Source organism: Passer montanus, unplaced genomic scaffold (assembly GCF_014805655.1).
Source record: "Passer montanus isolate IOZ18808 unplaced genomic scaffold, ASM1480565v1 scaffold37, whole genome shotgun sequence".
NCBI classification, from domain to species: Eukaryota; Metazoa; Chordata; class Aves; order Passeriformes; family Passeridae; genus Passer; species Passer montanus.
This window is the reverse complement of record NW_024368485.1, coordinates 6,938,443-6,949,995: the sequence shown is the minus strand read 5'-3', so window position 1 is coordinate 6,949,995 and position 11,553 is coordinate 6,938,443. Positions and strand designations below refer to the sequence as shown.

General features: G+C 43.6%; 1 protein-coding gene across 5 annotated transcripts in view; it reads left to right on the top strand.

Moving 5' to 3' along the window:
* The window catches only part of XPO1 (exportin 1), a 34,020-nt gene continuing 22,467 nt past the window's right edge, over nt 1–11,553 (top strand). Inside the window, exons 1-4 of one of the 5 annotated variants that reach the window (XM_039716922.1) lie at nt 1–124; nt 679–734; nt 4,263–4,394; nt 8,006–8,107. In XM_039716922.1, coding sequence (XP_039572856.1) covers nt 4,269–4,394; nt 8,006–8,107 — 228 coding nt within the window. In that variant the 5' untranslated portion in view covers nt 1–124; nt 679–734; nt 4,263–4,268. Of the gene's footprint in view, nt 140–678; nt 735–1,233; nt 1,364–1,645; nt 1,665–4,262; nt 4,395–8,005; nt 8,108–11,553 lie in introns of those variants that run through there. The other 4 variants (XM_039716923.1, XM_039716924.1, XM_039716925.1 and 1 more) reach the window with 4 other exon arrangements.

The following is an 11,553-nucleotide window of genomic DNA, read 5'->3' as shown; positions in this document are numbered from 1 at the left end:
GCGCCATGGGCTGAAAACTAAACCGAGATGGAATCTCCCAGTCTGAACCGGTTTGAGCCGGTTCCGAGCCTGTGGCATTAGGAGGGGGAGACGCGCCGCGCTCAGTCCCCGTCGCCGCCGCCGCGTGTGTGACCTGCTCGTAGGGGACCCGTAGCTGAGGGGGCGAAGTTTAGTGCGAGCCGCGGGGGGGGCGGCGGGAATGGGGGCGAACTGAGCGCCGGGCGGGGAGGGCGGCAGCCGCAGGGGCAGCGAGAGCCGGCGGGGCCGGGCCTGGGCGGCGCGGGAGGCGCAGCCGGCTAGATCCCCCCGCACCAGCGAGGCCGGAGCGCCGCGCCGGCCGCTTTCCCGGGGCTGAGGGGAAGGCGCGGAGCCGAGCGCGGAGCCCCGGGGGCCGCTGCGGGCGCCTGGTGCAGCCAGGCCGGGCACGCTGCGAGGGGAGGAGTGGCGCCACTAACCCCGACCCACCGCCGAGGAGGGAGCGCTCGCCTTTCCCCCCACCTCCTGCCCTGCTGGTTTTTTTCCCTCCTTCCGTGCTGATTTTTTTCCCCCCTCCTTCCGTGGTCTTTTTTTTTTTTTTTTCTTCCCTTCTTCTTTTTTTGGGAGGGGGTTATTTTTGGTGGTCTTTTTTTATTTTCTTTTTTTTTTTTTTTTTTTTTCCTCGTGGCGCGTGGTGGTTAGAAACTTGGCTCGCTCGCCCCTACTTTCTGAAGGAAGAGGCTGTGAGAAACCCCTAGGTAAGCCAGGGTTGTGGGGGGGTCGCGATGGGCAAGGCGGAGGGGGCAGAGGGGGGGTATTTTGGGGGGCAGAACGGGGGGATGCCCCCGTGCAGGGGGCCCCAGAGCCTGGCCTGTGCTGGGAGGGATGTGATGGAGCCCGTGGAGAAGCCCTGAGGGGCGGGGGTGCGCTCGGATGGGGTTCGGGGTGCGAGCATCCCTGGCCCGGCCGAGCGCAGCCGCGGATGCTGCGGGGGATGCTCCTCGTTGGGAGGGGGCCGGGCAGGCTGGGATCGGGCACGGGCAAACCCGGCGACATAATCTGCAAATTATTAGGAGTGGAAGTTTCCAGAAATATTTTTTTTTGTGTGTGTGTGCGTGTGTGTCTGTGCAGCAGTATTGAAACGTCCGCCTGGATCACGTGGGGAGCCCTGTATAGAGCGCAGGGCTGGAGCCCAGGGGAGGAGGAGGAGGAGGAGGAGGGAGGGGCTGCGGGGCCACCGCGCTCCGCAGGGCCCCGGCCCGCCCGACCCACCGCCCGGGCCCGCTCCCCGCCGGGAGCCGGGGCCGAGCCGGAGCGGGAGCCGGGGCGCTGCCCGCCCGGGAGCCGGGGCGCTGCGGCAGCCGCCGCGGAAGGGCCGCCGTGCCGGGTGGGTGTGAGTTATTTCCAGCCGAAAAGCAGCGCTCCGAGGTGTCGGGCGGATGCCGCTCGATCCGTCTCGGCCTTCTCCTTCACGTGTGCGTGTGTGAGGGAGCGAAGGGAAGGGGCGGTTTCGTTGCCATTGCTGGCGTGTGCGGTGTGATGCCGACGCGTTTGTGGTGCGCTGCGTTTCAGAGGCGCTCGCCCCTCCTGGGTGGGATTTACAAGTGATGCAGCTAATTCCTTGGAAGAGGGAGGCACTTCATTTGCATTGCGTGCTTGCAAATGGGGCACGGTGACTCTCTTCCAGGGTGGGTTTGCTATTTTTTTAGTCCCCATTGAGCTTTAAATATCTGGGTTAAAGGTGCTGTAGGATTCATGGTAAATGCTCAGCGTTTCTTACTACTAAGTGCCTGCTGTTACTCCATGCCAAAATGAATCGGGTCTGCCACAACAGGCTAACTGTTGTGTTAAAGGTCCAGGGTCATCGAGAGTTGGGATAACTGTGTAAACAGTGCTGGAAATGCAGTTCTTTTGACCTTCGGTAGATGTCACATTCTTGCTGTGTTGTGGTTCAGATTTTTTTCTCTCGTTTGGTTTTTATTTATTTATTTTTTAACTTTTTTTTTCTTTTGTTTCCGTTTATTGAGGGACTGATCAGTGGTGGTTCTTGGAGCCGAGGCTCAAATCCGCTCCCGAGTTGAGGCATGGTGGGGGAGGGAGAAGTGTAGGAGTACAGCAAATCAGAGATTATGAGCTTCGTGTGGGTGCAGGGTTAGGAGGGGGAGATGGAGCTGCTCGCAGGTGCTGCTGGCCACGGGGCCGCCATTTCTGTGTTTCGGCTGCCGAGGTAGGTAGGTCATTTCCAAGATAATGCTGGGAGTGGCGAAGGGCCCTATTCAAAACATTTCCTTTCTGCTTCCATGTGTTGAATAACTTCTCTCGGTCACGCTGCTCCTCCTGAGAGCCACGGAAAGAGGCTCAGGTCTGCAGGGAATGGCCCTGCCTGGGGAGCGGCTGGTGCACCACGTTTGTTGTAGTTGGGAGCCGCTTTCCCGGCCCGGCCGTGGAGGCCAGATGGGGACAAAAAGGGGCGTGCCCGGGAGCATTAACTGCTCTGAGCCTCTTGGTGGGTGCAGCTTCCTTCCAGCGGTGCTGCTCGCTGCCCCTCGTGTGCCAGGTGACATTTGCTGCGTCCTCCCGAGCCAAAAGGGTGACATGAAGAATGAGGCCAGCCTTTTCTGCTGCTGTGCTTCTCGCTTAACATCACAATTTTGAAAACATTAGGAGTTGAAGGAGGGAAGAATAGACGTGGAGTGTAAATTTTAATTTATTTGGTTCCCTACTTGATGTTTATTTTCTCCTGGTTTTACAAGAACATGTTGTAAAAAGATTTGACTGGATGTTGAGATGAAGCCCTTAAAATGGTTGCATTAGTGTAGTAATACTGATTAAACTAATTTTTCTAGTTGAAAATGCAATTGGAATATTTGGGTTTGAAGCTATTTTTATATATAGAAGTAACAGAAATTCCTTGACACTACTTTCAAATGCACATTGCCAAACAAAAGATTTTCCTTGTCTGGATGCTGCAGTAAAACTTTCACTTAATTAGTAATTACTAGGGTTGAGGCACAGGTTTGTCTTGCTCCTTACTTTTGAGCATGACTTGAATACATAAAGCATAAAACAAATTCTTCCTTACACATGGAGCTATTTAGTGAGAGCACATCCGACTTGATGGGGTGTGTTCCTGGAAGAGTTTCAGGTTGTATCTTTCTGAGTATGCAGATGGCTCTGCTGTAACTTTTTGATGGATCTTGCACTTCCCAGCCTTCTGGCCGTCTGTGAAGTGAGCAGTTTTGTGGGAGACCCGTAGCTTTACAGGGTTTGGAAAGGAGGGTGAGGGGCACAGAGGTGCTGTACTTGGCAGGGTGGGAATATGTGTTAAGAGTTGCCATTTTTTGTGAGAACAGAGCAATAAACTTGATTAGGTGTTTCAGCGTGGGGGAGGCAGGGTGGTGTGAAAAAGGTGGAGTGTAACTTGCCATCAAAAATTCCGTGGCTTCTGGCTTGTTTTCCTGCTTTTCACAAATGTCTTTATCTTGCACCAGTCTCTGGCTGGTAAAGAATCTCACACACCCCACCTGACTCCCTTTGCATAATATCAAGGCTGCACTATCTAGGACAAAGAGTTAATGCCTGTGTCCCTGGCTTTAGGGGACCTGAAACCTCCAGTAGAATTCCATTTCAGTTTGGAGTGATCCCACATGGCACACAGAGTAACCTGCTGATTTAACAGTCCTCTACTACATGATCTCAAAGTGCCTTCAGTCAACTTACTTTCAGTGGTAATTTTTTCACTTGGATGTGGTTAACTTGTAAGGTGGTTTTCTTTTTTTCCCCCAACTATTTGAAAAATGCCCTGTGGCTAATTTCTTGCTGTGTGCGTGGATCACGTTTCACCTCCATACCCAAGTGTTTAAAAGCTTTTGGAACTGAATCTTCTGAATGTGCTTGTTGGCCTTGGGAACTCGATACTGGCTGAGATTGCCAGTCTGGGTTTTGGTTGTAGTGACACGAGGCTTTTCGACCAGCAGACATGATAGCTGCTGTGAAATAAGCCCCAGGGTGCTGGTAACACAGCCCATTCTCTGCTCACACTCTCATTGTGTGTTCTACCTGTTGAAGACCTGTTAAGCTGGAGTGGTGATGGGTGAATTGTTCAGGGGAAAAAGAAAAGTTTGTCCTGGTATGTGCCCCACAATCAAAGCAGTGTTATCTACTACTGCTAACATAAGCATCTTGTTTCAATGAGATAAATGAGCTAAGTTGAATCACTTGCTTTGCAGCTGCATCTGATAATAATTTCTTACTAATTGATCAAGTTTTTAAAATTTATTTTGCAGTAATCTATGCCAGCAATTATGACAATGTTAGCAGACCATGCAGCTCGTCAGCTGCTGGATTTTAACCAGAAACTGGATATCAATCTCTTGGACAATGTGGTGAACTGCTTGTACCATGGAGAAGGTGCACAGGTAAGGTGGACTTGGAACATACATTTATTGACCATGTTTAACCTTCCAGCAAATCAGCTGAGCAAAATCAATTCACTTCAGGAACAATTAGTAATATTAGTGAATTTACTGAGCTAGTGACTGGAATATTACTGGCAGTCACATGAAATGTGAATTCCCATTGAACTGACTCTTGGAGAAATGTTGATTTGGTGTGTGTTCATTTCTAGCTTGCCTTCTGATGTTGAGAATTATTAGGAAATATGGTTTGGGAAGGTCACTTGGTGCAGCTCACCTTTTCTGACTTAGTTCTTCAGGGAGGCCTGAGCTACCTGTTACTTGTTATCATGGACAGGATTGTGAAACCATAAATGTAATATTTGCTTCAGTGAAGAATTGTATTCAAAAGAAAAATGTTGGTGATGCTATTATTGTGTTTGTATTTATAAAGAAGCATGTCATGCGTATTTAATAGAAGAGTTTGTTCCTTTCTTGTGTCTGGGCTTTATTTTCCATTACAGTTTGCACAGGTTCTTCTTGCAATTTTTCCTTTGGACTTAGTGCAGATTGTGAAATATTAAGTTGAAATGGAAGGAGTGTGCATTTGTGTGTTTGCCTTGAAAGTGAATCTTGTATTGCTTTTTTTTTTTAATCTGTTTTTTGAACTTCTTTGGAAACGAGACTTAAATGTTCAGAGCAAGTATTGCTACAAAGGGTGTTGGCATAGTTCCTCTCCTGGCAGATTTTAATTGTTCAGGCTCAACAAATTGGGAGTTTCAGTGTCAGGCATCTCTTACTAAGATAGTCTTGCACAACAATAAGTGAATTAAATGGGACAAAGTAGCTGATGCTTTTCTATTCTTTCCAGCTGTTAGAATAAACAATGATATACTTGCATATACTTGCTTTGTGTATCTCTTTGGGGGAAAGAAAAGAAAAAGCTTTTGTAAAGATTACTATTGTGAACTCCAATAGGTTTTGAAATACCTTGTTGTTTTTTGAAATATTTGTATTTTGAGTGTCCTAAATTCAAATAGTTACTTGTGTTTTTTTAAGTGCCTAAGAATGACAGAAAACTCCTTGTAGCTTTTGCCTTAGAAGTATGGACATCTGTAGCACTTTCTTTGTGCTCTTTTACTGCCCTGCAAAACAGGTGATGCTTATAATGTTGTTTGATTTGAAAAAAGTTGAAAATTTGGGAGGGTTTGTAGGGAAAAAGAAAGGATTAACATTAAATACAATGATCAAATTGCCATTGTTCTGGCATTGTGAGAAGTTGCTTCACTTAAACAGCTGGCAAGACTCTCCAGTATTCAGAAAGTCAGTGCAATAAGATGCAAAAATTCAAGAGGTGGTATTTAACTGGCAAAAGTAAATTATGATATAAACTTGTTTAAATACATGTACTCTACATGTGTCACCTCAGTGAAACTTTGATCAGCTATTTTAATACCTTTCCAAACTGGAGACATTTCAGGGAGTCTGTGCTTTCCCCTCTTCCAATGAGTTAAAAAAAATTGCAGGAAAAAATGGTTCTCAGTGGAGTCTGACAGCTCAAGTCCTTTACTAAAGGGTGAAAGGAATAATAGGAGTTGAGGAAACTGAATATTAAAATTGAGAGATTACCAGTGGTTTTCCTGGAATGGGTCAGGGTAATGTCAGGGTAAAACAGGTTTAGAATGCAACCTGAATGGCCTGTGCTGAACTTGCTTTCAGATTCACCTGCCTCCTCCTTCTGCTTAGTTCTTATCTCTGCTTGCAAAACTGTTACCTGCTGATCTGTATTAGGCAAGAAAGAAGCTATTTTTTGTCCTGGAGATTTGAATTTTTTTCTCTCAGCTTTTTTGGGTATAGTTCTCTGAAAAGAAAGAATGTCCCCCAGTGCAACACATGACTAAGGAGATTTCATGCAACTCATAGATGTTTACCTGGGCTCATCCTAGCTTCTTAATTCCGTTGATTTGTTAGATCTTCACAGAAGATAATTTGCAAAATAGTCCAGAAAGATTATTTGCAAATTCCTTTTTGGTACCAGCAACACGATAAAGCTTTGTTCTTGGTTAACCATTATTACTAAATTTATACTGCTTATGAAACGACAGGGTTTGATGTCCAGAAAAGGGGTTAGTGGGTATGAGAGCAAGCTCTCAGCACTGGGAGAAGGATATGGACTGTGTTTTGTTGGTGATGAAATTTGATCCCGGGATATGTCACCAGTATTAGAAGCAAACAGGAGGCCAATATAAAAACGCACTTGCAGAGTGACATACAGCTATTCCTTCCCTTTTAAAACTAAAGTGTATTAAAAGTGCTGGATTTTCTGTTTGTGTTTTTTTTTTAACTCTGATGTCACACTGTAACAATAGTGCTGTACTGGTTGTGGTCTTAAACAGAATCTTTATGTGGTACTTGTCCATATCAGATCTGCAGGCACTTGCTGGTCCAGTTGCTCCACTGTGCTCAATTATATCAAGTAGGGGTGTTGTACAGATAGTTCAGACCTCCTTGCCCTTTTCTATTGAGACCTCCCATTTTATTTTGTAAGTCACATGCCAAATTTGTCAGTTTGTTGTATTTTATATATACATAGATCTGGGGTCTTGATTGGGTTTCTAAGTTGGTGAAAATGCAAGTTTTTTTACACCAGTTGCTGATTAGCTCAAGTATGCACTTGGATGAGACTAGAAAGCTGCAAGGCTGTAGTGAGTTGTTGAAGTTACTCCTAAATCAAAGCTTTAACTGCTCTGTAACTCTTTCCAATAGGCTCTGCAGTGCAGTGGAAGAATGAACTAAGTTGTGTTAATTGTGTTGTAAAATGTCCACCTTGTTGGTGAGGCAGTGCCTGGTGCTTGCAGGGGGTACAACTTGCAGCAGGATTTGTCAGTACCTGGCACTTCTGGAAATGGCTGACTTTGGCTCCCTAAAAATTCTTGAGTACATGCAGGCTTTTGGAAAGGATAGCTAAAATGAATTCAGCTATTTCAATGTGTAATTGCTTCAGATGAGGGTTTCAGGAAACCACAGCATCTAGGACAGTAATTGATAATGTCAGTCCCAAGGAAGAGTGAACCATTAGCTGACCAGCTCCCTTCCTCCTGCCAGCAGGTTTTTATTATGGTTTTGTAGGTTGCTAGGTACACCAAGGATCCCTCAGAAGTAGGGATTGGAGACCTCTAATGCTCTGCTCTGTGGTTCTTCAAAATAAACCCAACAGTTCTCCAGCACAAAACAGTGTTCCTGAAACCTGGCACTTTGTATAAATGTTTCCACTGGAACTAAAAAGTTTGGGTGCCCTAGAACAAAATTTTGTCTAGAAGGCTTTGTGGAAGGGGAGAGAACTTCATTCCCTAGTAGGTTTTCCCCATCATGTACTTGCATGTTTGCTGCTGGTCTGGGTGAATCATTCAGGATGGAAGAGTGGAAATGAGAAATGACTGTCCTGCATCAATGGCCTTTTGGAGCTTGGTGTTACTGAACTTCAGCTGTCACAGAACGAGGCTTCAGGGACTTGTGCTGGTTGAGTTCTGCATAACTCTAATTGGAGTATTACATACTGATGTCTTCAGTGACAGTTAATAACTTCTTAAATAATTTTATACTAAACACTTTTTCCAAATCAAATTTTCTTTCAGCAAAGAATGGCACAAGAAGTGTTGACTCACTTAAAAGAACATCCTGATGCGTGGACAAGAGTTGATACTATTTTGGAGTTCTCTCAGAACATGAATACCAAAGTAAGCAAATTAACTTTTATTTATTTGGTTTTCTCTTTCTTCCATTCATAAACTTTGAGGAAGGTATCTCATTTTTAGCCCTAGACTTTCTTAATTCAAACCATATTTTTTGTCTCGTTGCAAAGATTGCTTTAAGCAAGAACTGTAAATGAAAAAAATATTCAAACCTCCTTTTATATTGCCAAGAGTTTATCCCTCCCCCCCTTTTTTTTTTGTTTTTGAGAATAAGCTAAATTGGATACACAGAATTTTTTTCAAGGCACATACAAGCATTATGCCAGTTCCCAAGATTGGTGTTGTGTCTATATAAATCTGAGTCATGAAAAGTCTCCTAGAGCCACATTTTCTCCTTGGGTAAGTGCTTGGCTGTGTGTGATCATAATGAAAGCCACATGCACGTAACTGAGGAGAAAATTTGTCCCTAGGTGTCTTAAAAGACAAAACAAACCTCATTAGGCCAAGGTTTTGAGCAATCTATAAAGGTTAAGCACCCCAAAGTTTGCAGTACATCAGTTCTTTGCTACTATGCAGAGCACATTTGCTTTTTACTGCTGTTGGAAATCCATCCATCATGGTAGAGGCTAAAATGGGCAGCGCTCAGGGCTTTTTCTGCAATTTGAAATGCTGTACCTAAGACTTGTGAAGTTTGAGCCAAAAAGATGAGCAAAATGTGTTTTCACTGTCTTAAGCTTGATGATTATTATCTCAAATAACTGACATGCATGTTTTTCTGCTGGATACATACTGTGTTCAAACAGAAAAAAAATGTGTTTGGATGGTTTCTGAAATCATGTGGTATTCATGAAGCAGTTCCTATTTTTTCATTGCTCTCTGAAGTTGAGGGGAAAGCAGTTTAAAGAACTTCCTCAAAGTAATACCTTTAAGCACCTTTAAGTAACAGTGTTTGCCTGTTTGCTTGCCTGGTAAACTTTGCTTTTTATACTGACAGACATTACTAATGTTTAAGTTGATTTATCAACAGTATTTTTAAAAACTCAAATTTGTCTTGTGAAAAATGAGATGATTAGAGGAACAGAAAGAAAGCAACAGGTAAAGAATTCTTCCATTTACATAAATTGCAAATGATTTGGTGCTAAATTTATGCACTATGACATTTGGCTTTTATGCAATCATATTTTTTCTTTAATTAAAGCTGTTAACACTACCTGATATTAATCATAATGTTCCATTATGTTGATTGCTTGTAATAGGAAGAAAAGGGGTGTCTTCCTGTGCAACTGACACAGCTAGGCTTTGACGGCAGGCCTCCACAAGGTCTACCCTTTTGATTCCCTTTAACTGAATTCTGTTCATCAATTGTTTTTTGTTTCTTGGGAGGTGGGAGGGAAAGGGATTCGGTGCATAAAATAAGTAATAAGGGTGCCATAGAAATTTCTACCACAGGGATCATTTCATGCTATATTTTTTTTTAAGTCTTTTGCTGTTGCCTGTCCCTCATCTTCATAACTGGGCAGTGAATTAGTGGTAGACAGTTAGCAAACCAAGAGCAAATTAGTTTCTGAAAAGCTTCTGTCTTACACAGAGATGAGATGTGTTCACATGTGCTGTTGCAGTAGTTGATTACAAGGCAGGACTTTGTAATTGGTATCAGTGACTATTTTGGGAGTGGTGTTCCTCATTGTCAGAGAAATAAGAGTAATTAGAACCATCAAATCAAATGAAACAAAGTGAAAGACCCCTGGAGGGCCCTTGCAGGATGTTGGGGCTGCTGGAGCCCTTCCAGTGAGGTGTGGCAAGAAGGATGTGCAGGTGAGGGTTGGACAGTGATTTTACTGCAGTGGGGGGGAAAAGGAGCATTTTTAGGGCTGAGGAAGAAGTGAGCAAGACACTGCAGAGGGCAGAACTGAAGGCACAAAAGAAGGAGTAGAAACCTTTGCAGCACGAACAGCTTATGGTCCATGAACCCAAATGAGATGTTTGAGCAGGTAATGAGTGATAGGTGTGGCAGATTGCTAGGGGTGTCTATCCTTTTCGTTGACTCCAGGAAGTTCTCAGTGAGGGAAAAACCCACTGATGATGAGCTCTGTCCTTAGTCAGTTAGATTTTCCATTGAAGTTTCATTTGGTCATCTAGTGTTTATTTAACATGAAAGTAGACTTGCAATTCTGGTGTAAAAGCTAAGTAAGTTCACTTGTGGAAAAAGGTTTAGGAGAAGATGAACATTTCTAATTAGTTAATACCTGAGAAATTAATGTACGTGCCTGTAGAACACAGAAATTTCACTGGGGTTTAGATGTGCTTTAGGAAAGTTAGCACTGTCTGATATAAATACTCATCCATTGTTAGGAGCTTTTGTAAGTATGTTTTGTACATGAGCCTGGATCACTTGCAGATGGTGTCTGTAAATTTATAGCAGTGGCTGAAATCAATTCCCATGAAGCATTTAAGAATATTTTTGCATGTTTTCCTACATGAAAATTCCCTTGATTTCATTTACCTTTTATGTCACATACTTAAATAAATCTACAGGTTTAAATCTAGTTGATAAGCTTTTGCTGTTGACCATGGAAGCAATAAAAATACCCTGCCAACTTTCTGTGATTCATAATTTCTCTTGGTGCCCAAGGCTTTGCAAGGGGACAGAATATTTTGCAGATGCAGGATGTGTACCTGGAATCTCCTGGGGACTGGGGTCACATAGGGAAGCAAAGAGATGGAGGTTATGTTAAGATGAGAACAGCAAAACTGCTCTTTCAGTGCAATGTAGCTTGGGACAGTCTACATTGTGTATTTTTAATTAAACTGAAGTCTGGATGATCCCTTTGGTGGAAATGCTAATGATCCTACTTTGTGTAACAACTAACCATTTTAAAGAGGAACTCTTATTCTCAGCCAAACTTGGAACTGTGAAAACTTGAGTTTACCTTTCAGGCATTGATTTTTATTTTTTATTTTTTTTTCTTCCTAATCCACTGTAGATAAAGTAAATGCAAAACTCCTCATCCCCTTTTCTCTCCTGTCTATTCATGCTAATGGGGTTTTACATATGAAAGTTTTTTGGTTGTACCATGACAAACTTCTTTCCCTGTTACTGTGAGTTGGCAGTAGGGACAAATGGGCAGAGGGAATGGCCATTTGCAACATTAATGGTTTCTGGTAAGAAAATAGGAAGGAATTCCTGAAAGGTAAAATGATTTCCAAGAGCTAATTCACGTTTTTATTGTTCTTTGACTGAGCACAAAAGTTCATCTTTAAATATTAGAAATAGCTGCCATATTGGGGTGGGGATTAAAATTAAATAAACCTGTGGGTTGTCTTGCTGTTCCTAAAGTAACACACCAGTGAAGTTTGGGAAATACTTTCTCTAGAAAGTGCCAGTGTCAGGACATGTGATGCTAAGACAAGATTTTTTTTTTCAGCTCTTAGAGGAACAGTAGGAAGCTTGAGACACCATCCAAGCTGCTAAATATTTTAGGAGCCTGGTT